The sequence below is a fragment of the Ptiloglossa arizonensis genome, chromosome 10 (genome assembly GCF_051014685.1).
Source record: "Ptiloglossa arizonensis isolate GNS036 chromosome 10, iyPtiAriz1_principal, whole genome shotgun sequence".
In the NCBI taxonomy this organism is placed as follows: domain Eukaryota; kingdom Metazoa; phylum Arthropoda; class Insecta; order Hymenoptera; family Colletidae; genus Ptiloglossa; species Ptiloglossa arizonensis.
In genome coordinates, this window is record NC_135057.1 from 6,803,534 (window position 1) to 6,829,270 (window position 25,737).

At 47.1% G+C, this 25,737-nt stretch overlaps 2 protein-coding genes across 6 annotated transcripts in view; both read right to left on the bottom strand.

The window, feature by feature from the left end:
- LOC143152444 (putative nuclear hormone receptor HR3) overlaps window positions 1-25,737 on the bottom strand; it is a 190,042-nt gene that overhangs the window by 18,839 nt on the left and 145,466 nt on the right. For 4 of the 5 annotated variants that reach the window (XR_012993574.1, XM_076322575.1, XM_076322572.1 and 1 more), the window contains exon 2: window positions 13,685-13,912. Coding sequence is in view for 4 of the 5 variants with exons in the window: in XM_076322575.1 (XP_076178690.1) it covers window positions 13,685-13,912 (228 nt within the window). In the remaining variant the exon portion in view is untranslated. Of the gene's footprint in view, window positions 1-13,684; window positions 13,913-16,021; window positions 16,323-25,737 lie in introns of those variants that run through there. The other variant, XM_076322573.1, reaches the window with a different exon arrangement.
- On the bottom strand, window positions 16,305-23,908 carry LOC143152303 (uncharacterized). Its single transcript, XM_076322272.1, has 3 exons — window positions 23,807-23,908; window positions 22,875-23,522; window positions 16,305-16,700 (listed from the first exon to the last, which is right to left on the bottom strand). The coding sequence occupies exons 1-3, from the start codon at window positions 23,906-23,908 to the stop codon at window positions 16,305-16,307; spliced, it is 1,146 nt and encodes a 381-aa protein (XP_076178387.1).

Here is a 25,737-nt window from a genome sequence, read left to right on the forward strand (position 1 = left end):
AATTCAACGGATCGATCCTCGCGGACAGACCAGACGAAATATTACACGCCCGGCGTGGTATCCCGCGCACGGTCAATATTATCGCCAATACCCGGGATCTTGCAACAATAATATTATCGGGAATCGATGCAACGTATCGAGACAATAATATTTATCGTGGACCGGCTCGATACGTATCGAAACGATCGCGAAGCGTTCGGTATTATTTAAACACTGTGTATGCAACGAGAACCGTGTATTACGCAATGTCAGCGTGAACGCATTGCGCGTGTACGTACGTACATGTACGTACTTGTTCGCGCGAGGATAGTGACAAAAGAAATTGGAGTTATCGTTTCGATAATATTTACCGGTCTTTGTGAAACAATATTACACGTTTATTGGTACAATATTGTTGCCCCGGCGAGATTAATCGTACCTTTCGTCCGTTTCGCGTCGTACGCGAACTCGTTTCCGAATATTCTCGTTGGTCGTCTGAAAGATCGCCTTATACACACCATCGTCGGATGAACCGATGGCTTGTATCCGGGTCAAACGACACGCGCGGTGCGAGGGTGTAGCGGGGGATTACGGGTATCGATCTGATAAACTTCGGGAAGAGCGAGTCTAATGAAGATCGAAGCACGAGCGTCCTCGTCTCTCGTTTTAAGTGGCTCGTCGACGCGCCAAAGAAATGTTCTGATTCGAAGAACGCGGAAGTTCTTTGCATCTCGGGCCTCGTCGTCGTTATCGCCACGGCTCGGATGCACCCACCCATCCACGGTGACGTCACCGCGCCCGCCGCCGCGTACACTGAGCGCGATGGCAAACGCACACCACCGCGCATGCGCCCGCGCGACGCCCTACGTCACGCGAGAGGAGCGTTCAACAACCGCTAGAACCTGAATCGTTCGTCTTCCTTTTTCTCTAACCGTGTTCTCCAGTTTCTCAAGTTCATTCTCGAGTTCAGACGCGACGCGTCTACCGCGACGAGCTATTGTCGACGAAACTTCGTATCGTCTCTCTGTCCAATCTCTAGCCTCCTCCTCCAACCCCCTCCACCCCTCGGTTGGGAAAGAAATTATTTTCGGGGGAAAGTTTCGATTCCACGTGGATCGCGAATAATTCCTCCGTCCCGTGTCGAGCGAATTCGAAGAAACCACTTGACACGTTAATTGAGACGAGCGAGATTGGTTCATTAGTCGCGGACCAATCTTGGAGAGCTTTTATATCGCGTCTGCCGGACTCGTTCATCGGAGGGAATTTTTGGTACGGAAGTAGCAAAAATAGTAGTAGTGGGGATAGATACAATTCGATAGGCGATCGAGAATTGAAAATAGGTAGACTTTCGGTTGGTATTGTACTCGCGTGTGAAAAGTTAGCGGTAATTATTGGTTCGAGCGGAGTATTGCGAATGTATGAAAAAATGGTGAGCACGAGTTCGAGTGAACGATTAGTATAACGGACCGAATAGGACGTAGTGGAAGAACAGGGTCTAGAGTCCATCGTATCGGTTGACCAGCGGTGAAATATGGTTTTATTATTCGCGACGGAGAGATTTTTGAACGTTAAGAATAGTCGCTACTCTCGAACGTTAAGAAATAATGAAACTCTTGGATCCGAAGGAAATGAGATGACATAATCTGGACGAACGTGCCCCGATCCCCTAACAAGGTCCAATAACGAAGAAACTGTCGAAACGTTTTGAGCATGTATTCCTAACGGAAAGAATGATAGATGTTGACAGCGTAATCCTAACGTCTCGAATTTTATTTCACAAGAAACCAGATTCCACGTTGATGGAAACATGTACCAACTAAGATCAAAGGTCACTGAATTTCAAATACCTATCTAGTCGACAACCCTTTTTTGGAGTACAAGGCTTAGAGAAAAGGAATCAACGACCTGTGTAGCTCAAGGATCTAGGTTCAAATCCCGGTCCAAGGTAATCCCCATGGCCAACAGTGTTAAAGCAACCTCTGCACAGTTTCACCTTCGATCGTTCCACTCCCAATCGAACTAATGTGTAGACGATGGACACTTCCCAAGAGCTTAGAGTCGAGTTACGAAGAATTAATCTGTTGTTTGCCTGCTCAACTCCAAGATCTGGATTCGAATCTTGGTCCAGTGATCTTATTGACAGAGTCTTTCGTAAGATTCGTGATTAATGATCGAATAGGTCCTCGACACGAACCGTGTATCTTCGTGATTGGGTGTTAGGCAACGGTTAGTTGAATATAACTGTTTACAAAAAGTCCAAATGCGTCCTATCGCTGAAGGATAGAGACTTTCTCTCGAAAGGATTTAACCACGAAACGAAAGCAAGTTCTACGCTGAGACAACTGTGAGAAACGTCACAGCAGTTACCCTAGAATCTTTTCTGTTTCGAATACTCAAAGATCAAAACTGTAGATGGCTCAGTCCGGGACCAATGACCTCGCTATCGAACCAGTATACAGACGACAGCCATTTGTCAAATTTCAGCTCCAGCCTCGGTTTTGAAGAAATAAATCCGTCAACGATACGGCCAGTTCCAGCACCTGGCTTCGAATCCCGGATCAGCAATCCCATTGATGAACTCTACCGAAATAATCTATGCGCGGATCCGTCCTACATCGTTGAACTCCCTGTCGAATTAATATGTAGGCACCAGCCATTTGTCGAATATTAATGCTCGTGTCCACTCGAGAGCGTTGAAATTCGGAGAACGGTGTGTAACGATAATGTAATAGTTTGTTGCAACATTGTACGTATCTCTGTTCTCAGGGAATCCTCAAGGTCGTCTTCGATTTCTTTTTTTTTTCGCCACGAATAACACTGTGGTTTTTCTGGCCACTTTCTGGGGACTATTGAGACGAAACGATCGAAGTGTAACAAAATGATCTTCAAAGGACCTCTGGTTGGAAAATTCGTGTCAATGGAGCGTCTGTTTATATTTTTGTACTCCGAATCGTGTTCTTGTAGCTCTTTCGTTTCGTTTAGAGGACTATCCGTAGCGTTCTGGATCGATAAGTTAAAAGCAAGGGATATTAAAATAGCAAAAACAAAGGCGCAAACATAATTCAATGTAACGAAGGGCCTTTCGAACCATATCATCCATGATATACAAATTCTGATCGGTCCAGTAGGAACGAAAATGGTAGGGGAAGCGATGTGATTCACCCTGTATATCAAAGCTCCAGTTATATCAAAGGGTAGTTTCAACAGAGTCGATCCCAGAGATGGGCAAAATTTTTTATCCGGATAAAAGTTTCGAACAATGAATAAAAGATGAACAACTTTTTGTCCGTTACTCGTTGAATAAAAATTAGAATTTGAATTATAGAGCGAAATATATCGCGATGAACAAATAAAAAGTTAGCTGTCCAATCGAATAAACGGGGTGAATGAATCGTTGCGTTTTGGTTTTATTCGTCGTATTCGAGGCGAATATATAGTTACACCTGATAAATGATAGATAGAAGTCATATTGTAGATGGAGAAGATTAGAGATTACTTTGTGAAATTACGGACACAAAAGTGCATACAAAATCCAATGATACGATAGGCCTTCTGGCTACGAGTCCACTAGGAACAATGGTAGAGGTGGACGATGCATGTGGTCCATCCTGTGTTTCAAAGTGCAAAGTACGAATCTCAGACCGAAATCGGTATCTACTTCACAGACGACCCTTTGCCTGGACAGTTTCAACGAAGTCTACCAACGCATCCGCTGCACGATAGTCAAAGATTCCATTGTAGGCTTGTGGATAACAAAATAAAGGCCTTGTGGAAACAAAATTTACCAACACTTTACAAACTACGACGTCATCCGTTCTATACAAACTCTGATCGACTGACTAAAAAAAAAAGAAACAGTAGAATGTGGTTCGTTCGTCTTGTATTTCAAAGTTTCGAGTTTGAATCTCAAATCGAAATCGGTGCCTCACAAATGTACTATTGTAGAATCATAGAATCATAAGCGTAAAGTAGGTCTTCTAAACCACGTCACCTGTGGTACACAAATTTTGATCGGTTCGCCAGGAAAAATATAACAATACAATATACTCGATTCTATGTTTCGAAGCTTCAAGTTCGAATCTCGCACCAAAATGGGTTTCTACTTCCTCTAAACGCTAGACCGAAGCATTAATGCAGAACCATAGAATCACAGATGTAAAATGGATCTTCCGAACCGTGTCACCCACGATACACGAATCGTGGTCCATCGGTCGAGAATAAAAAAAAAAGTTACAAAGCTCCGATAATCTTCTAATTCTCGAAAGACGTTCTATTCCCTCCAGCGGGCCATCGATCCAAGGACGGTTGAGTCGAGCTACGCACCCCCAAAAAAGGAAGGGCACCGTGGTCGCGCTTCCGCTCGCGATCGCGACGCGTTTCAATTCGGTCCGGGCGAACGAATCTCGATCGGCGGGCCGCTGTGCACATATCGGCGCGAACACGAGCGTCGACGTAGCGCACACACGCTGGGCGAGTCGGTGTCCCGGTGCCAGGAGGGGTGTGTTGAGCGTCGCGAGATAGAGACACGGAGACAGAGCGCGAGCGGGCGAGCAAGCGAATCGAGAAGCGGGAAAAAGGGAGAGACACGCGGCGACGTCAGCTGCCAGCTGAACCGCTATCGGGATCGCGCGCTTACAGCGCGGAGGGAAACGAGAGAGCCAAAGAGCAACAGAGAGAAAGAGAGACAGAGAGAGAGTGAGAGAGTGAGAGAGAGAGAGAAGCTCGAGCCGAACGAAGAGGGCAGAAGCGGAGGGTGATCGACCCAGCGTGGCGGGCGAGCGACAGAGAGGGCAGAGGATCTTGAGAAACCGACGGAGAGAGAGGGACGACACAATGGGAGGGAGGCGTGCAGCGAGAAAGAGAGGGAGGGAGAGCGAGACGACAACAGGAAGAGTATGCGCGCGCCACCGGTAGCACACGATGCACTTTCTGGCGAGCGTGTGCGAGCGAGAAGCGCACGCTGCGCCGAGACGACGGACTGGCTCCTTATCAACGGGCGCAAATACTGCCGGACGCCGGGTCGTGAGAAGCGACGCGATTATCGCGCGAGGAGATCTGCGCGGGGAGGATTTCGCTCGGTAGCGAAACCGACGCGACTCGAGTCAAAGCGACGCGACTCGGCTCGACTCGAACCCGAAGCGACGCGACTCGGCCGAAAGCGACGCGACTCGGGATGCTCTCCTTTCCGACGATCGTTTTTTCCAAGAATTCGGGTGTCACACCGCGCGGGCCTGTCCCTACGTCGACGTCGGGATCGAACCGAAACCCAGGGCGTCAGTCAATGACCTCTCCGGAGCGAAGCCTCCACCGCGAGCTGTTAAACACTCGGATTTTTAGAGCGTATTTTTATATTCGGTGACGCGCGCGTAGGGAGGGGGAGGGTGGTTAGGGAAGCCGCGTGGGAATCGTCACTTCGAGATCAGGGAACTTGACTCCGATTCGTGGGGCCATCGGGACGGTTGGGTCGTTCCTGGTACCTATTCTCGAAAATTTATACATTTCGTGAAAATACCACGAGTCGTGTTGTAAATGGACGACGATCGGTAAGGGGGAATTAAGGGGAAAGAATTGTCGTCTTTCACGGGAGCTTGCGTTAGGGTAGAAGCTGTTAGACAAAAGCCTTACTGATGAGTCCAAATAACGAGGGACGAAACGACAAAAGGCTCCGGAGACGTATTTATACTCGCCGAGCCCGGAACAGGATCTTGTAAACATAATTACGGTTTCATAAATGGCTGGGCACGGAAGAGCATAATTCTGGCTCTTTGGTTGCCTTTTACTTGCCGCGTGGCTTTTTTCGCCATTTATTATCGGATCTCGATGCTTTTCGATTTTAACAGGGAAGAGAGATCGAAGTTAGCTGATCGTCGAATTTTGTTAAGGTTCGACACATGGCGTTTATCTCGTTAAGTACCAAAATTCTATTTCAAAGAAGTTCGGAGTAACGTTCTTTTTGGTATTAAAATCCACTCGAACATCGTATAATTTTTAAGATACGACGTTCAGGTACGAATAAAGAACACTGTACATTTTTTGTAATCTTTTGCGCAATATATTGCAAACGATGTATATATCTTCGACAACAATCTACTCGATCTTCCTATTCCAAAATAGTCTCAAAACTTGGTCGACAAAACTTATTTTATACTACCTCTTTGTAATTTTTCGCTCAATCCAATTTGTACAATATCCATTCATTGTTTTACACTTTGGTTTCGACAGTATCGATGCTTCTAACCACCCAGTGTCTAACATACAGAACGCGTGGTAACATAAAAAGAAATCCACTTCGTGGAAAATCTTTTCCCTCGTTCGATCGTGAGACTAAACATCGGTATCGAAGAAACAATAATTTGTTACTCGATGAGTTCCAAAGTCGAGATCCGTTACGGGAGAGAGTCACCGACGAAAAGAGACAAAGAGTCCAGTGAATTCGACAAAAGGAAACGAATTGTTCGCTCGCGTTTGCGTGTCTACGTATAAACCCGGGAGATACTATAATTCTGCTCGTTCGCCTAAAATACAATTCGTATTGAAAAATGTAACGTAGCCACCCTTTGGTCGAGAGTCGGAGCGCGTATTGCGGATGAATCGATAGCCGATATCGTTCGCTTCTCACGCACTCGTGAAATGATTCAGTGTCAATGATCCCAGAAAGAAGGCGGATTGCGTTACCCGTTGCGACACGCCGCGCTCCGTTCGAAAGAGGATCGTGATTCGGTGCGGTCACGAGCGAACCGATCGAAAACCGATCGATCGCGTTATACAGCATCGTGGAAGCTCGATAACGGGAATATTTCGATGGTTGGTAAGAATATTCCATCGGCGTTACGGTGTTTTTTAACGCCAGGGACAAGCAACCGATCTTAGATCGCTTCGAGCGATAAACGTTATTTTAAACTGTCGATCGGTGGAGGAAGCGGCCGGATAAGCAGCATCGGATGCAGACGAGGAGAGGACTGGATCCTTATCGGGTACTTGCAAACGATGGGTAGCGAGACGGTGGATTATCGAAGAACCAACCTGCGCGATTAGGGTATTTCGAAACCCTCGTTCAGTCGAACGAACGAACGAACGAACGAACGAATCTATTCCCTACCTGACGTTTCGGACTCTTATCGTCGTTTCGAGCATATAACGCTCTTACCTCGAGCGTTACAGTTTCTGTTACACGAAACTATTCGGGAACTAGTTGCGCCAAGTTTTCACCGTAACCGACCGACCCAATTCCCCGGAAAGAGATTCAATATTCTTCGCTGGTTAAATTACCGAAAACCCATGCGGTCGTGGCACCGTCAGCGAAATTCGTTTTCGCGTATCGTAAACAGTCGCGGTTCCATTCGGGCCCCGACCGCAACGTCCTGCTTTTCGGCTGCTGCTTATCGAACGTGGCTTTTTATCTGACGCCAGAAAACCTGAAAACCCGGGGCGAGTGTTCATTAAAAAAGTTTACAAGCACTCGCGAGTACGAACCGACGGTACGGTTACGCTCGAACCTACATACGTACACATATCACCGAACACAGCGTAGACACTTCAAAGACAATTCCCCTGTCAGCCGCAACCGCCACGGATGAAATACTTCGACGAAAGTTATTCAAATCGAAACAGCTACGCGACACAAAGGAAAACTTAACGAGGATACGTTTAACGGTACGATCTCTGTCGCGAGCTCGTCGAGCAAATCCTTTCCAATTTCGAGAGACGAGCTTCGATCTTCTGACCCGGTGTCTCGTTCCAGGGATCGGGCTAGGTAAATTGTTCGATACGTTCGTGGAACGTTCGCGAAAATTATGCAAATCATCGAGCTCTTCAGCTCGAGATTTCGTAATCGGGTTTGCAATTGGCGAATTATTTCCTTTTTAATTACTTTTTCACGAGGGCAATCTCCAAATGGTGTATACGTATTTTATTTGTAACCAGAGATTCGAAAACTTGTGACTTTTGTATACTAATATCGAGTTTGCTCCAAAACGACCTAATACTGCGCAACAAAGAACGCAGTTACGTAACTTCTTTTCAATAGTTTCTGTGCATCGTTACTGGTGAAACTGTTAAATTGATGCGATTTCCAATTGTTTGTTCAAAATCTTTCGCGGGAAGAAAGAGTCTTGGAAGAAAGAGTTTCCTAGAGGAAAACTCGGATCGAGAGTCGATAGTTTACGTTTCTATAGAAAATAAAATTCTATGGAAATTCTAAAACTCTGGTGTGTGGCGAGGTTTAGTAATTTTCAACTATTTTCGTTACCTGATAATTGTAATCGCGTGTTACATGTCAGTTCCTTGGAACGAGAACGATTATTCCAATGATTTAATTATTTTAATTCGCAAACTTGACCCTAGAAAAGTTCTGATACTCAGTTTCTTCGATCTACCGAAAATTATGAGACGTGCTATAAAAAGATATAACCACAAGTTGCCAAAATTAGCAGAGACTGTCCTCGAATGTTTATTACTTCCTCTGTTAGCATTTCAATGCTTTACAATCTGCAACTTTGTATGTTCTTCGCCATACGAAATGTCAAATAAGACAAAGTTCCTAAAATATTTTCAGCTGTTCCGATAATCAAATGTAAAGCTCCTAGTATATTTCACCAGTCTTTTGTGTTTTCTATCGATTTCAAAAACCTTGACCTATACGCAAAATTCGACCATATACTCCACGTGGACATGCATTGAAAAATATCCGAAATTGCAATCGAAAATCGTAAAAGAAAATAACAAATTCTCATCGAAATGCGAATTGTTATTTTATTATCATTTCTGATATTATCTTTTGCATCGTTGGCATAAATTTCGAATCACATCGATTCAAAGCTACCTAACTAACTCCACGTGGATATGCGTTAAAAAGTATCCGAAATTGCGATGGAAAATTGTAAAGAAAAACCAAATTCTGATCGAGACGCGAATCGTTACTCTATTGTTATTTTCGTGATTGTCTTTTGCATCGTTGGCATAAATTTTCAACCACGTCGATTCAAAGCTACCTGACTAATTCCACGTGGATATATGTTAAAAAGTATGCAAAATTGCGATTGTAAGTCATAAAGAAAAACCAAATTCTCGTCGAGACGCGAATCGTTACTCTATTATCATTTCTGATATTATCTTTTGCATCATTGGCATAAATTTCAAACCACGTCGATTCAAAGCTACCTGGCTAACTCCACGTGGATATGGGTTAAAAAGTATACGAAATTGCAATCGAAAATGGTAAAAAAAAATACAAATTCTCATCGAGACGCGAATTCTTACTTTATTATCATTTCCGACATTGTGTTTTACATCGTTGGCATAAATTTTCAAAGCTACCTAGCTAACTCCACGTGGATATATGTTAAAAAGTATCCAAAATTGCGTTCGAAAATCATAAAGAAAAACAAAATTCAGATCGAGACGCGAATCGTTGTTCTATTATCGTCTTGGAGACGTCTTCTCCATCGTTGGTGTGAATTTTCAAGCACGTCGATTAAAAGCTACCTGGGTAACGCGTGGTTCGAAAAGCGGGCCTGGTTGCTCGCGCGTGAATGTCGTTAACGTGTTTAAGACAGGCCGTGGCTCGGCCCGATAAGGTGTAGCGACGCGGTAAGAGGTCTAGCTGCATCGAGTGAAGAGAGAGGGAAGGAGTCGTGCGGGGGTGTCGGGACGGGGAGGGGGGTCTCGGGTCGAGAGGAGGGCTGGCCAGCCTCCGATAAAGGGTCGTGCACCCCGAGCGGCACGCGTGCCCGCCGCCTCTATCCCCCGTGTATCTGATTCGCTGCGCCGAACCGCGGACGAGCACACTCCGCCGCCTGCGAATCGAATGTTTACGAGTGACGTAGTCGCGGCAATGCGTCGAGCGTAAATCGTGCGAAATTGATCGATCGAAACGGAACGCGTCAAAGGATCGCGTTCCGCGCAACGCGGCATCGACGATCGATAGACTGCGTCGTTCGACCGGAGAATCGGCTGGAATTTCACTTTTCCCGCGAATTGCCGCGATCGTTCAATTTCGCGAATATCCCCGCGCTCGGTACACGAGATTAGACGTATCTAAAATCGGAATCGAAGGAACGCGCCCGAACTACGCGGGAGAATTTCACCTAGAAAAATCCCGTTCTCGCGCGAGCGAAAAATATTTTTTTCGAAAACCATTGTTGGAACTTTGAATATTTTCCAAACATCACGGTACAAAAAGAGTCGGGTACGGATTGGGTGAACCGTATGGGAGAATTTTCGCTCCGAGAACAACTTTTGCGCGCCAACGATAACGAAAAATATTTTTCGAAAACCATTGTTGGAACTTTGAATATCTTTCCAACATCACGGTTCGAAGAGAGTTGGGTCTGGGTCGGGTGAACTGCGCGGAAGAATTTTCGCTCCAAAAGCAGACTTTTCACGCTGGGAATGACGAAAAATATTTTTCGAAAACTATTGTTCGGTTTTTGAACGTTTCTTAAACGCCATGGTACGTAGAGAGTTGCACAGTTTGTTGACGAGATACGAAGCGGTGATTAAAAGCGGTAGAGTTTCTTTTCTGAAAATGTTGATCGTTGAACGTGGATTTCGTTCAGGGTCGATCTGTTCGAGAAACGAGTATACACGCGCAACGCGCGGCTCGGGTAACCGAAACGCGCGATAATGCTCGAAACAAAGAAATTCCTTTTTCGTATCGGAGCGCTCGTGAGTGGTGTCGTCGGTGGGGTCTACCAGCGTGACACTCGGTGCCGATAATCGGGTCCGAGTTTTACTCATCCTTTCCCGTGAATCTTCTGACCAACTATCGAGAACAAAGACACCGTGAGCTTCTCCGCGACTCGCTAAAGTTTCCGCGGAAACGATCTAAAAATACGCGACCGTCGTGCGGTCGAAATCTCCGACTTTATCGAACGTGAATCACGCACTGGCAATTAGGTAATTAATCGTATATCATACGATTAGGACCTCTCAGAGATAGAGAAAGAGGGACCGCCGACGGTATATTACAAAAATCTCTGTTCCGCGCGATAAGTAATAAATTTTCTACATCGTCGTCTCGGATCTACTAATTGGATTCATCTGTAAGGTTTATGGAACAGATCTTTACAAAGGTGACGAACGTAACTTTTTTTTTTCGTACAACGATACGATCGATTCGAACGATAATTCGGCCAATGCTCGTACGATCGAGTACGATACGCATCTTGGATATGGATTTCTTCCACGTCTGATCGAAGAGAAAAACAATTTTCCTTGGATCTACGATTTCGTTAACTGTGATCCGCGTGGGGTCCGATGCAAACGTTACGGTACAACGCGGCTCTGTTCGACGACAGTACGGTGTTTCTGTACAGCTATCATCGCAACTATCGTACAATAAATCGTTACGTCTATGGCTCCTATTAGACGTGACGCTATTAATCGTTTGAACAGTCTCCAATTACTCCCTGGGTTATTAGCACATAATTAGTTTGAACAGTCTGTTCAAACGATTAATAGCGTCACGTCCTAGGCAGGATCTACTAGATATGCCTTACCAATGAGACCAACAGATCCAGTACGAGGCAGAGTAATAGCGATTTAATATCAAATTATTACCGAATCGTGAACCAAATGCAAGAACACACAAACTTGGCGTATCTTATTTCGAGGTGTTCGAACGATTGATAACGACGTGTCTAAGGTGAGATCTGCTAAATAAGCCTTAACGAAGAATCCAACTGACAGATCAAATATGAAACAAAGAAACACTGATCTTAATATCGAACTATTACTGAATCTTGAACCAAATGCAAAAGTATGCACATTTCTCGGCTAATTCGAAACGATTAATAACGATGTGTCTAAAACAGGATCTGCTGGATACGTTTTGAAGACTAGACCAACAGATTCACTATGAAATGGAGTACAATTGATCTTAGTGTGAACCCAATGCAAGAGCATACACAATTCTTGACGAATCTTTCTTGAGCTGTTCAAACGATTAATAATGATAAGTCTAACACGGAATCAACCGTGAACGATGAGTTCGACCAACAAATCTAAAACGCAACAGAGTGATATTGCTCCTAGTACCAAAACTATCAGTATTACTAAATCGTGAACTAAATGCAAGAGTGTACACATATCTTAGCGAATACTAGATTGTTCAATAAGCTTTGTCGTTCGATAAAACGAACAACCTATTATTTTTTGAGCCGTGGAAACGATTAATAGTGACACGTGAACCAAACGTCACCTAAACGTTAACGACGAGTCCAACCAGCAATTCCAAAACGAAACAAAGCAAATATTGGGTTGTTCGAAAAGTGATTTCGTTCTTTTCGGTGAAAATGAAACACGATTCTTTTAGAGCGTATAAACATTTTATTAAATTATATACTCTCCCTTTTGGAAAACGAAACGACTTTCCAAACGATCTAATACTATCCTCGATACCAAAAGTATCACCATTACTGAATCGTGAACGAAACGCAAGAGTACAAAAATGTCCCATCGAATCTATACCGATTACCTCGTGCTCGAACAAACCTGGCCGAATTGCCCCTGTGACAGGGCACGTCTACCAAGGCCCACCGACATAACGATTTATCGCGCGATAAGTTACACAACCGTTCTTGATGCGCCTGTTCGAATTGTAATTACAAAGTCTGCAAGATTGCACGTCTCATCGTAGAGAGCTGTTACGTCGCACGGTGCACCTGGACCGCAGCTTTGACAAACGATATAAATTTTGAAACGCGTGTTCGGCGGCCAGCTGGAAAGATTCACCGTACGATGTCTCGTTTCTCGAGACAGAAGCGTGGTCGAATTATTTTTCTTCTCGCTGTCGAGGTGTAACGCGTACGCGTCCGAAACCGCGAGAAACAACGCGCGACGAGTCGTTGCAACCGTCGTTGCGCATCGACAACAACGTAAACGATAAATTCGTCAACGTCCGTGACATCAACGCGACGAACAAAATATCCACGAGTCGTTGCAACCGTCGTTGCAATCGTCGTTGCGCATCGACAACAACGTAAACGATAAATTCGTCGACGTCCGTGACATCAACGCGATGAACTACACGAGTAGTTGCAACCGTTGTTGGGCACTAACAACAATGTAACCGATAAATTCATCGACATCCGTAGTATCAGCGCGATCAACGAAACATCCACAAGTCATTGCAACGGTCGTTGCGCAGCGACAACAACGTCAACGATAAATTTGTCGACGTCCATGCTATCAGCGCGATCAACGAAACATCCATAAGTCGTTGCAATCGTCGTTGCACATCGACAACAACATAAACGAAAAATTCGTCAACGTTCGTGGCATCAACGCGATCAACGAAACATCCACGAGTCGCTGCGTATCGATAACAACGTCAACGATAAATTTGTCGACGTCCATGACATCAGCGCGATGAACGAAACATCTACGAGTCGTTGCAACCGTCGTTGCACATCGACAACAACATAAACGAAAAATTCATCGACGTCCATGACATCAGCGCGATAAACGAAACATCCACGAGTCGTTACAACGACGGTTGCGCATCGACAACAACGCGAACGATAAATTCGTCGATATGCGTGGAATCATCGCGATCAACGAAACATCGACGAATGGTTGTTTCCCAACCGTTGTTCGATTACCGTTTGCCCACTAGACGTTAAATAATGCGAGTCCTCCGACAACCTTGGGGAGCCCGCTACGAAGAAGAAAACGGTAGCTGGAAATCAACGTGATATGCACTCACCATCTCTGGACATGCCGAGGCGTAGGCACTTTTGCAACCGACAGTACTGGCACCGGTTTCTGTTTACACGGTCGACCACGCAATTCTTGCTCCGCGGACATTGATAGTTGACGACCGACGACTGGGACCGCCTGAAGAAGCCTTTGCAGCCCTCGCAGGTGATCACGCCATAATGGACGCCGCTGCTCTTGTCGCCGCACACCTTGCACGGGATTATTTCGATCTGGGCTGTAAGCACAAAGAAGCAAATTCGTGGTGAGCACGATCGAACAGATACGACGATAATCGTCGGGTGACAACGAGATCCATCCCATCGGGGAATCTCTGTATCCACGATCCTCGTACGGCGGACAGAAATTAATCGGAAGCGATTCGAGATTGTTTTCGTTCGGTAACCGAAGGTGTACCGCGCGGTATCGCTGCAAATTGTACGTTGCATTCGCGTCCTTTATCGGCGATACATCGAACGATAATGATTTCGAACCGCTACATAGTAATTTCTTCGCATAAGATCGACGATAACGAGTGAGATATGTTTTGGCACGCTCGTCAGCTGTTGGTAAGGGAGGCTTACCAATTTCGGTTACAGTATTTACGATCCCTAAGTACCTCGCTCGGAATAATTTTAAACCCCGATTATAATCCGGTTACGCGTTCAGCTCGCGGTTAACGAATAATAATTCGCGACCGGGTTTTCGGATACCGTTGTATAAAAGTTCCTACGGCGTTGAACGCGAGGTGAAAAAGTTTCGCTCGGTATCGATATTTGCTATTTTCGTAGCGCGTTAACGTAACGCGAAATATCAGTCGCGGTTATTTTTAGATCGGATCGTCCGTTCGTTTTAACGAAGACGTACGTTTGTTGACTGTTTCATCATTTCGCGATAGCAGACGGAATGGAAGGGTGGATTGCCCGATGTTTCGGCCACCTTATTCCCGGTTCGTCAAAGTTCATCGCATTCGTTGCTCGTTCTCGCATAGTATATTTATGGATAACCTTTCGATCGGAAGACAATACTAGACGGCGAGGCTGGCCTCTATTGCGATGCAACCGTGCGTTGCGTTTAAATGCATCATGAAGCGGCCCGCTAGAGCCTCGCTCAGAGATTTCGTATCGCTGTAATGTGCCGCGATAACGGGGCGATAAATTCGTTGCCGTTTCTACTGGAAAATCAACGCGAAAAAGAAGCGAGCCACTTTATACCGTAAATACGTATACGAATAGAAAGACGTCTTTCATGCGTACGGACTTTCGAGACAGTTTAATCGCGCGTAATTCGAGGCGACGAAATGGTACCTTACGTGGATCCCTGTTCTCCTCCAGACGGGTGAAATTTAATTTAAATTTCTTTCGTAAAACTATGCTCTTCGTTTATTACGAAAGAATCGAACGAAACGTCGAAACGGGAATTTCGAGCGAATAAAGTTCGTTAAAATTTACTTTAGCGCTCGTTGGTGAAAAAATTTGTCACGTCATAATTGCACATCAAAGTTTGAATACCAAAATTGTTATCGTATCGAACGAAAAGTCTTCTTTTTCTCGAATAGCACGACGCGATATTTACTATTGCCCTTCATGCTCGTATACGTGTCTCAAGAATTTGACAATTGACATTTACCATATCCCTTCACCCATTACGCACAAGTGTTCTTTTCATGGGACACTCGGGAAACGAATGTTCCTCGTTTAATCATTTTTGAGCAAAAATAATTTTGCAATGTGTTGACAATGAAACTGCCAACGATGAACGTATTTCTATTTCTACCAGACTTTGTAATAGGTTGCTCGATAAATTTTGTCGTACGATAAGAAAATCTAGCTACTAGGTTCGTCGTTTTATTTTTCTAAAGATGGTACTACAGTTCGATGAACATGTGTAAAGTTTCACGTAGATCTGTCGACTCGTTCGTATACTTACAGTTGTTCAAAGTCGTCATAGTATATTTTTGCAATGGAGAAAACCACAAAACTTATCGAACAACCTGGTATGTATCTTCAAAAATAGAAAAAGAGGAAAATAATTAATTTACGAATACAATTAATCTTCCATTTCAATAATCCTCACCGAATATTTTCCAGGAAAAAGCGTCGTCGACAATTGTACAATAGTAACATTAACAAGAAATTCAAAACGGTTCAAGTGACCCTATTACTAATCTTAGCGTTAATCAACGCTATTTTCGTTACAGAAAGAACCAAGACTTTTCGTTCAACATTGTCTCCAATCTTTCCAGATTCATTTCTCAACGTTACTTTTCGGGGTAAATTCAAGGAGAGACTTGAATGTTATTAAAATGAATGCAACGTTCCGCGGTATTCGTTGCACGATCGTGTACCTCGTATGGAATTCGCTTGCAGTCTACGATCGTCCAAGAGGGTGTTGTTCTCTGGACTCGGAGTTTGCACCGGCACCCTGGTTCTCGACGTTTCCGGTGGCTGAGGGCTCGTGCTGTCCGCCCCCCAACTTGCCCCACCGAATGTTGAGAGACTTCCCTCCATTTACGTTCCACGCTCGCGTGTTTCATTTAAGATTCACTCGCAACATATTCTCGAACACATCGCGGTGATCCTCTCGGTCTCGCGGTCGGTCTCGATCGTTCGTCGATCGCCCGCCACGATTCACATCACACTTCCGGTTTCGTTAACCGTCGACGGGGGAATTTCGAAAATCGTTTCGCACGAGAACAGTTCCCACAAGTTCGCCACCGGCGAATGGTGTCTTCGAACGTATTTAAGACGTAGTCCGATCGTTCGCGAGATCGTGGGTCGAATAGCACCCCGTGGATACCGGATTTCGTACACGTTGCGCACTATGTCCCGTAAAAGAGACGAGATAGGATGTCCCCTGGAGAACCGGGAAGTTTCTCTTCCGCGGTCTAAAGAGAATCGTTCGTCGAAGGAAATTAGTGTCGACACGTAACCGATTCTCGCTCGTTCCTCGGCGCTGCATGAGCGCAATTTCTTAGAGTCTGCTTTCTCAAATATTTCACAACTAGAGACGGTTTCCTCGGAACGCTGCGAAAAGAAGAAATTATCCTCGGATCTATTTCTGTCGTAATCGAATCGCATCGATCACGTCCCCCCTCGATGGGAATGTTATCGATGCGTTACGAATTATGCGCTTTAACGGTGCGTTCGGAGCGGTAGAGTTAACAATGTTTATTCTTTCTTTTTTTTTTTTGCAATTTAAACCGACGGCGGAGACTAGAACGTACTTTGTACGTATTTTCACGTAGGGCGTATCATTCTGGTTGCTGCGTGATTTTTGGGAATTTTTTTACACTAACGATAAAGAAAGTTTTCGATTTTCCGGGTGGAAATTTTGAGTATCGATAGAGAAAAGAAAGAACCATCGATCGAAAACGAGGCGTTTTGAAAATTCGATGAACAACAATAGTGATCGTAAGAATAAAGCTTCGTTGGACGAAGGATACGTTCCTGGGAGAAAGAAACATTGATTTTGGATAATAAGGGAAATGTGGTACTATAAATAAGTAGATCGCGGGAAATAATTTTTGTTCTGACGCAGAATTTCGAAAGTTGATTAAAACGAGATCGAATATAACTGCGAGTTCCTTTTAGAATCGACCTCTATTTCTTCCTAGGACACATCGTCGTTCGATGACTCTGTTCCTGGATTAAAAGATTAAGAAAGCGACAAGTCGTGTTCGAAAGTACAAGGGAAACGTTCGAAGCGTAAGATATGTATCGGCGATGATAACGAATATGGAACAAAATGTCATTTCTCGGAAACAGGTACAATAAAAAAAAAAAGAAAGAAAGGAAAAAAAAATAAAACAGGAAGATTATGTATGCAAGTTGAAACAGGTATACGTAACGGTAGAAAAAGTCGAGGTACGGCTACGCGTTGTTATTAACGTGGAAAAGCAATATCATAAAAGATGAAATAATACGGAATAAGAAACAGAGAAGAGAAATACGAAAGCACGGTAAAGAAAAAAAAAAAAACAAGAGAAAAGAAAAATATATATATATAAAATAACGATTGCGTCGAAAGAAAGAAAGTAGTAGAGAGAGAATAAGTATGACAAAGAGTTATCGTTGGTAATGTTTAGTAATGAATGCGATAGCTGCGCACTTCGGTGTACATGTGTAACGTGTACACGAGTTGTAAAAATAACATTTTTTGTATATACAGCGAAGAGGTGAAACAAATGTTATCTTTTTATATGTGGTATTGTGCAATTATGTCACTGACAGAAGTAACCTTAGAGATAAAGAAAAGTAGGCATTCCAAACGATAGGAACTCGGTCTGAAATACGGTACGAGTTCTCGACTCGCGCGGTTAATTCGTTCCGAAACATTTCGTGTAAGTCGAATTGTATAAACACGTTTTATTACCGGGAGAGGGATCGGTCTCGGGTCGAAAAGAACACGACACGGTTAAATGGAACATGGACAGAGTAACAGAGTAATCTCTGCTCGGTTACAAAACCTGGCAAATGTTCATGGAAACGTTCGATCCATGCAATTCCCTCCGGGTCCGATCTTTCGTTCTCCCTACGATACATTAAACGCGCGATCTTAGTTTCAAAAGCTCGATCGAAGTTGAACAGGTACGCCCGTACTTCTCCGGGAAAAGAAAACTTTGCTCGATATACGAGCACGTGTAGCCTCCTAACACGAGAACTCGCTGTACTTCCCCGAGCATGGACCCACCGGGTCGGAATCGACCCAAGTACCCCGTTGCGCTAACCAAGAGAACCAAAGGGTTAACGCGACGAAACAAAAGACCCGCTAGTCAGTAGCAAACATCTTAACTTCAATTTTCTTCGAAGTGATTTCCAGACGGGCCTATTTATACACCCTGTAACCTGGATTTCGACCAAGAATACACCCCAATCCCTACGAAGCTACCCTAAATCAATCCGAGCTTATGGCCCGCGCGACGCACGGGTATCATCGGTGGAAAGCACGCGACAGATTCCGTCTCGAGCTAAAACCCCCGTCGCTCATCGATCACCGTGCCTCTCTCTCTCTCTCTCTCTCTCTATGGCCGATTCGGCGCGCGGTTAGCAATCAAAATAATCCACCCCCGTCGGCGAGGGAGGAGCGCCCCTGCGAAAACGACGGAAAACGCGTGGAAACCGAACGGAGCAACGGAAAACGGGAGTGGAAAGAAAAACAAACACGAGTAAAAGACAAAGGAGGGGGAGAACACGCGAGTGAGAGAGAAAGTAAGAGAAACAGAGAGAGAGAGAGAAATAGAGCGAACGAGAGAGAAGAAACGCGGCTGCTGCAGTGGCTCTCCCGTTGCCCTCTATTTTCGTTCTCAGCTCGGTAATGCAGCGTCTATATCGCGCACGCTGCGAGGGCGCTAAAGCGAGAGAGAAGAAAGAGGGTGTGCGAGAGCACGAGGGAACGAGAGGAACGAGGCTCGCCGGAGCGAGAGAGGAACGATGGTCCGCGCCCGCGCCCGCGCCCGCGCCCGCGCCCGTGCCCGCGCCCGCGCGCACCCCTCTGCCCGCGCGCGCACGCGTGCCCGTGTACGTGTTGTGTACGTGGCCGCGCGCACAGCACCGTCGTGCTACTGTATCGGAGCGAGGATTCGGTGCGGCCCGTGTCTGTATAGCGTGCTTCTCTCGTCCGACAACTCTAGCGCCACGAGTAGCGTCGAGGCGCTTGCACCATACGGTCGAACATTACATAACCGAGAACGATGAACCCAGAGTACAGTCACCCGGCACGCTCGCATCTTTGACGTGCGTCATGCCGCTGCCTCGAGGAGAGTGCAGAGCGCCGGCTACTATACCCGGAACTCCCGAAATCGAAGCCACTTTGTGCCGTGGTTACGCTTTGTTCGAACGCGCGCGCGCGCATCGTCGCGCGTTCGTTCGTTCGTGCGTTCGTGCGTGTATACGTGCGTGCGTGTATGCGTGCGTGCGTGCGTGCGTGCACGCGACCTCCACCCGCGCGAAGAATACAAGCACACGCAGGCGCGAGCGCGAACGCTCGGCCGGCGACCGCTCGCTAAATTGCGGAAACAGAGCTCGACCGCGACGCGTCTCGATTCCGCGAATTCTCTCCACCGAAAATCCTCCAACAGCTCCACGTTTTCGCGAATAGATACGCAATGGAGGATTCTTTGCACGAGGTATCGACCAAGTTGGATAACACTATGATTGTTGGATCGTGGATAGAAATTTCTACGAAAAGAATTCGCAAGAAAGAGATTCTGTCCCTCTTGTATAGATGATGTTGGAGAAAGTTATGCTTCTCGAATTGTGGATTGAAATTTTGACAAATGGATTCACAAAAGAGGATTTATTACACGAGATATCGACGAAGTTGGATAATACTATGGTTCTTGGGTCATGGATAGAAATTTCCGCGAAAAGAATTCACAAGAAAGATTTTCCTCCTGTCGTTTAAATAAAGCTGGAGAAAGCTATGCTTCTCGAATTGTGGATTGAAATTTTGACGAATGAATTCACAAAGGGGATTTTTTACGCGAGATATCGACGAAATTGGACGCTGGTTACCGAATCGTGGATAGAACTATTCGCGAACGGGTCCACAAAGGAAGATTTTCGACCAGAGATATCGACGAAGTTGCAGAACGCTATGATTCTCGGATAGTAAACAAAAATTTCGCCAGCGGGTTCACCGACGAGGATTTTTTGCCTCTGTTGTATCGATAAAGTTAGAGAACCCCACGGTTCTCGAACGGTGGATCAAAATTTTCGCAAACGAATCCACAAAATAGAATCTTTCGCTCCCGTGGTATCGACGAGATTGGAAGATACTATCGTTCTCGGATCGAAATTTTTGAAAACGAATCCACGAACGAGAATTCTCCCCGTCCTATCCACCGAATTGAATGACGCTATCGTTTCGAAATCGCGGTTCCTCCGCGCCAGAGAAACAGATGTCGAGAAGATTAACAGTTATCGAAACGATTCGATCCACGAGTTTCGGAAACGCGACATCGGATGCTCCGAAATGAATAAACGCTCGGGAAACATCGCGAAAAACGTTGCCATTGATGAAGATAAAGATCCACGATCGCTATAAAAATTCCAATTACGAAAGGGACGATCGACCGTGGAGATTTTCCGGGCTTGGGTCTCTTTCGGGGACATTTAGGCACCATTGTCTCCGATCGACTGTCTTCGTTCAAGTTCGACGCTCGAAAAAGATTCCACGCGGAGTGATAAATAAATCGAGCCGGACAGCGAAAAGATACCACTACCTACGAAGCCGGCGAAGTCGAAACCAGTTAATCACGCAGCTCCGTAAGTTCTCTCGAGTGGCTGCCTTAAGGTTTTCTAGACGGAGACAGCGCGTGTAAATAGAAAGAGGCAAACGGCGCAAAGACCCGACGGTGTACCCGGAACTCTCGAAACTGAAGCCGCATCGTCGCGCAGCTTCTTTGAAGTAGTCGGTTGAAAATGTTAAGACGCGAGTCTCGCCGCGCGAGCCGTAACACGTACATATATATACATATATATATATATATATATATATCCGGAAATAACGAAATTCGAACTACCGCTTCCTTGTACCGCTCGTCCCGGACCGCTTCTAGCCGCGATAACTCGGGCCGAGCGACGAGGACCTGAAAGCGAACGGAGAGCGAACGAGACGGGACACGCGTGGTGAGATTTTATGGCGGAAGAAAACGGGGAAGATCGAAATAAGTGAAACGAGACGTTCGAAGGAGCCATTATATATATACCAATCAACGTGCAAGCCCTAAAAAGTTTCTAATTTCGGATGGCCCGGTGTGTTGGTTGCTTTCGATGAAACTCGAGACTCGGTAACTTTCGAAGGCCGATGAAAATAGTTGGCCCACGAAATTAAGTCAACGCGGCCGTGGACGATCGTGGAAAATACCTGAACCGGAAAACACAGAGATCCGTCCTCTCGTTATAGCGACGCCTCGCGCGAAACTAGATCCTGAAATAATAGTTTTTCCGAAAGATTCTCAAGGCTGCGTTCCATCCGTAGACAAATTCCCTCCGGTTCTTCGTTGGACACTTGTACGAAAAAAAGCTCGTCCACCGTAAACGTGCAGGCGTGCTTCGACTTCCGATCGGTTGAATGCGGTTGGACGCGCAAACCCATTGGACAACACCGACGCATTTGTGTACGAGATTCGTGTACGATTTTTACGAAGCCACCGTATAGGTAATACCGCCATCGTACGTTTCGATGCTCGCGGGAAACTTTGGACAACTCGGTGTCCGATAAGTATCAAACGTCTTGTTGTTATCCAAGAAACGGAATCGATTTTCTACGTCGATAGAACGCTTACATACGCGCTCGATTAGAATTAACACCGCGTGCGTGTAAACACCGGCTACGGGTCCAAAGTATCAAAAGTAATTTTAGGTGCTCGATATTTACGGCATACGGAGTATCGAGTGGACTACCGGACCGGTGGCTAGGGAGTCGTGTCCCACATCGGACGACGGGAGGAATTTCGCGGCTCTATTTTGCGTAGAATTCGATAGAAAGTGGTCAGAGGCTTGGCCGTTACCGGCGGACGGGATCTCGCACGGTCGGTGCATAAGAGAGAAAAATTGGGAACGCAAGTGGCTTCGGATGTCGATGGAATGGCACGGAATACCAATCGAGAGAAACTTACGGGTGTTACGGAGCGAAACAAGGAACGCGTCTCGCAACGTGTCGACACGAGCAAACATTACGCGAGTAATACCCAATTGTCGGCTCGCGTGGCGCGCGTAATCGGCGATTCTCGGTGATCTCGCGGCATCTACCGTTCGAACGCCGCGATATAGTTCGGCCGATGTCCAAACTCGGACTCGAAGCACGATCTTCGCGTTCGCGTAGCTCGTTGCGGTACGTGTTACTCGCCGGCTCACGGCACCGTTTATCGTCGTCGTTGGGGGTCGTCGAGCGGTGTCGTCGCGCGTTGCCGCACGAGGTGCCACACCGCAACCGGAAGACGTTGCTCGATCATTTCGTGCACCGGGAGCGCGAACGTTCACAAATAGCCGATCGTTTTCACCGCGACAGAAACTCCTACACCACGAGTAGGCGCGCGCGCGAATCGTCGTCGCGTAGCGGGCGCGCAAGCGCCGCATGTAAAACAAAATGTACACGTACAGGCGTGCACACGGAATGACGGACGCGCGCAAGCAGCCAGGCAGGCGGGCAGGCAGGCACCGACGCACGCGCGTAACCACACGAACGATACACACAGACCGCCGGCAGGAGGTCGCGCGTTTTCCACCTGGAGTCTTTCCAGCGACGATGATCACTTTGTTGGCTGCACTTAACACGCGCGCACACGGAATGCGACGTCGAACGGCGTTGCGAGCGGCACGTCCGTTTGGTAACGCGTCGACGGCACTAACGTTCCTCTTCTTTCGCGGCCGGGCACCGTTCCAGTCGCGCGGCGGACGCGTAACGGAAAGAAAAAAAAGGTAACGCGGAGAAGACGACAACGACGACGACGACGACGACGACGATAACGAACAAACACCCGAGTAGCAGTTTCGCGATGCCTCGAAACGTAATTCCGAGGCGCGAGCCGCGATTCTCGAACCGGCCACTGTTGCGCTCGCGGTGAGGTGACGAGTCGAGTGCTGGAACAACGGCCACGGGTGACGGAGAAAGGGGAGAAAGGAGAATGGACAGTCACGGAGAAAGAAACGAAGAGGGCCAATCGAGGAAAATGCCCGGTGCACGGGCGCCGGAGAAACGACGGAGGCGAACGTACTCCACGGCCGAGCGGGACCACTGGCGCGCACGCACGCACGCACCCATGCACGCGCGTACGCGGTCGCGCACACACGCGAGCGCGTTACGGAGCGCGCGCACACGTAGCCACGATGCCACCACGTTTCCTTCCTCCGCGGCAATTTCGGGAGTCTCCGCGCACCCAACGCGCGCTCGCGCCCGCGCCCGCGCCCGCGACCGGGCCCGCGCGCGCACGCAGGCACGCACGCACGCACGCCGCGCCGTGCCGCGCCACGCCACGCCATGCCACGCCACGCCACGCCACGCCACGGCACAGCACGCACCCACACACCAACGAGCGCGCCCGCTCGCGTACACAGACACTCGTGCGGCACCCGAGCACGCGAGCGCGGCGCTCGGAGCCGATCGGAGCGCCCGATCCGCGGCAAACCGACACGCGGTACGCGTTCCTACTCCGGCGAGGTCGCGCGATCACGCTTCCTGCTCGGGCCCGCTCGGGAAAACTCGCGGAAACTCCGCGCGACTGCCGCATGAATATTTCGGGGGTTTGATGAACCTCCCGGCGGAACGCGAGTTACTCGTGAAAGAGAGGAGACTGACAAAGGGGAGACAGAGAGAGAGAGAAAATGAGAGAGAGAGGAGAGAAATAGGGAGAGCGAGAGAGAGTTATGGAAGTCGAACGAAGACGGAAAAACGACCTAGAGGAGGAAGAGGAGGGCGAGAAACAAAGGAAAGAGGGGGGAGAGAGATATAACGACACGAACTGGGGAAAAAAGAGAGGGGGAGTACCACCGAGGAAAAAAAAAGACGCCCGAGCGGCGAAGCCAGATAGACGGAGGGACAGAGGGAGATAAAAAAAGACGGAAACAGAAAAAAGGGGGACGGGGGAAGAGAGAGAGAGAGAAATAGAGAGAGATAGTGGGAGAGAGAGAGGCGAGAGATGGAATGTTGGTCGGGAGAGAGAAAGAGAGAGGTGTTTTTCGGGGACCGGCGTTAGCGGGTTGGCATCTCACAATATGTCAGAACTCCCCGCGCCCCCCACCATCGAATGACGCTGCGTTGGGTCACTGAACTGTGCGCGCCTCCGCCGATGATGGCCGAGTGCCTCACCCTTCGCTCTCCCCACCCCGCCGCTCCACCGGCACCCCCACCACCCTCGCGAGAGACGAGCGGCGCCGAACGGGCCCGAGCCCCGCCGAGCGACGAAACTGCGCGGCGTTCGTCCGACTGCGCAACTCCGAGCGGTCACGGAAACCCACGAGCGAGATCACGAACGCGCGAGGCGCGCTTTCCGATCTCGTCCCGTGCCGGCGCGTTAACTTTATTAGTGCGGCTCGTTAAGGGCACCCGGGGCTCCTAAATACACGTGCGTATCGTGTTTCCCTCGACGATGTTCGGAAACCACGGTCCCGGAAAGTTTGTCTTTGGGGACGCCCGTCGCCGCCGCCACCGCCGCCGTCGCCGAGACTAATTAAAGAACCACGATGGTTTTCCGTTTACTCCCGCCGTTTACGACTTCAACTTTGATCGAGTAACCGCGCCGCGACGACGCACAGACCGTGCGCGCCGCGGCGCTGGATTTCGGGACGCGGATATAATGGTGTTTCGAGATTCCACTCGATACGGCCGGATTTTTACGAGCGGTTTTTCAACCGAGGAATACGCCATAGCGTTTTATCGCTCGGTATAATTTGATAGAGACAAAGATACGTTACTTTTTATGGACATACCTCTATTCAATTACGGTAAGCCCGATGGGTATCTCCGTGAAATATTGCGAGTGTCTTTTTCGGTGAAATATGATTTTTTTTGGACGGCGAAAACGTTGGAAACGCCCCGCGTTAATTCGTTCCTCGGATTTAACGGTTTCGGGGTGGCACATCCTCGAATAAGAATAGCTCGTAAAGAGGAAAGATTGTTTTTCAATACGGAACACGTGTTACGACACTGTTCAGTTATAAAATAAAAATGAACGACGATCGATTGTGAAACGTTTTCGGTTTTTAAGAGTGAGGAAACTTTATTTGAATTGCGTTATCGTTATCGATATCGATTTCTAACAGAGGATAAAAGTAATCGCATGTTCAATTCTTACGAAATAAATTACAGTTTACATCGATACAAACGGAAATGAATTTTACAGTTCTTAAACTCCCAAATGGAGTTCCAGGGTCCTACGATATCAACTTCCTCCTATTTTCGATGTAGTTGATCCCTGTCCTTGTTACTTCCGAAACAATAGTTTTTCATCGAGTCTAGTCGATACTCGTATGTATATTTAGATGTTCGTTACACATGCCGATTAGAGGATTTGAAATGTCAGTCATGTTTTATCTTTCTAAATTAAAATAGATCAATGTT

What these genes read in the sequence shown, in the direction of transcription:
- LOC143152303 (XM_076322272.1), bottom strand. Translation starts at nt 23,908, where the DNA reads ATGCGGCAGTCGCGCGGAGTTTCCGCGAGTTTTCCCGAGCGGGCCCGA. An exon ending in GGAACGCGTACCGCGTGTCG is followed by an intron (nt 23,523 to 23,806) that starts GTTTGCCGCGGA and finishes CCGCGGAGGAAG; the next exon opens with GAAACGTGGTGGCATCGTGG. An exon ending in CGACCTCCTGCCGGCGGTCT is followed by an intron (nt 16,701 to 22,874) that starts GTGTGTATCGTT and finishes TTCTTTTCGCAG; the next exon opens with CGTTCCGAGGAAACCGTCTC.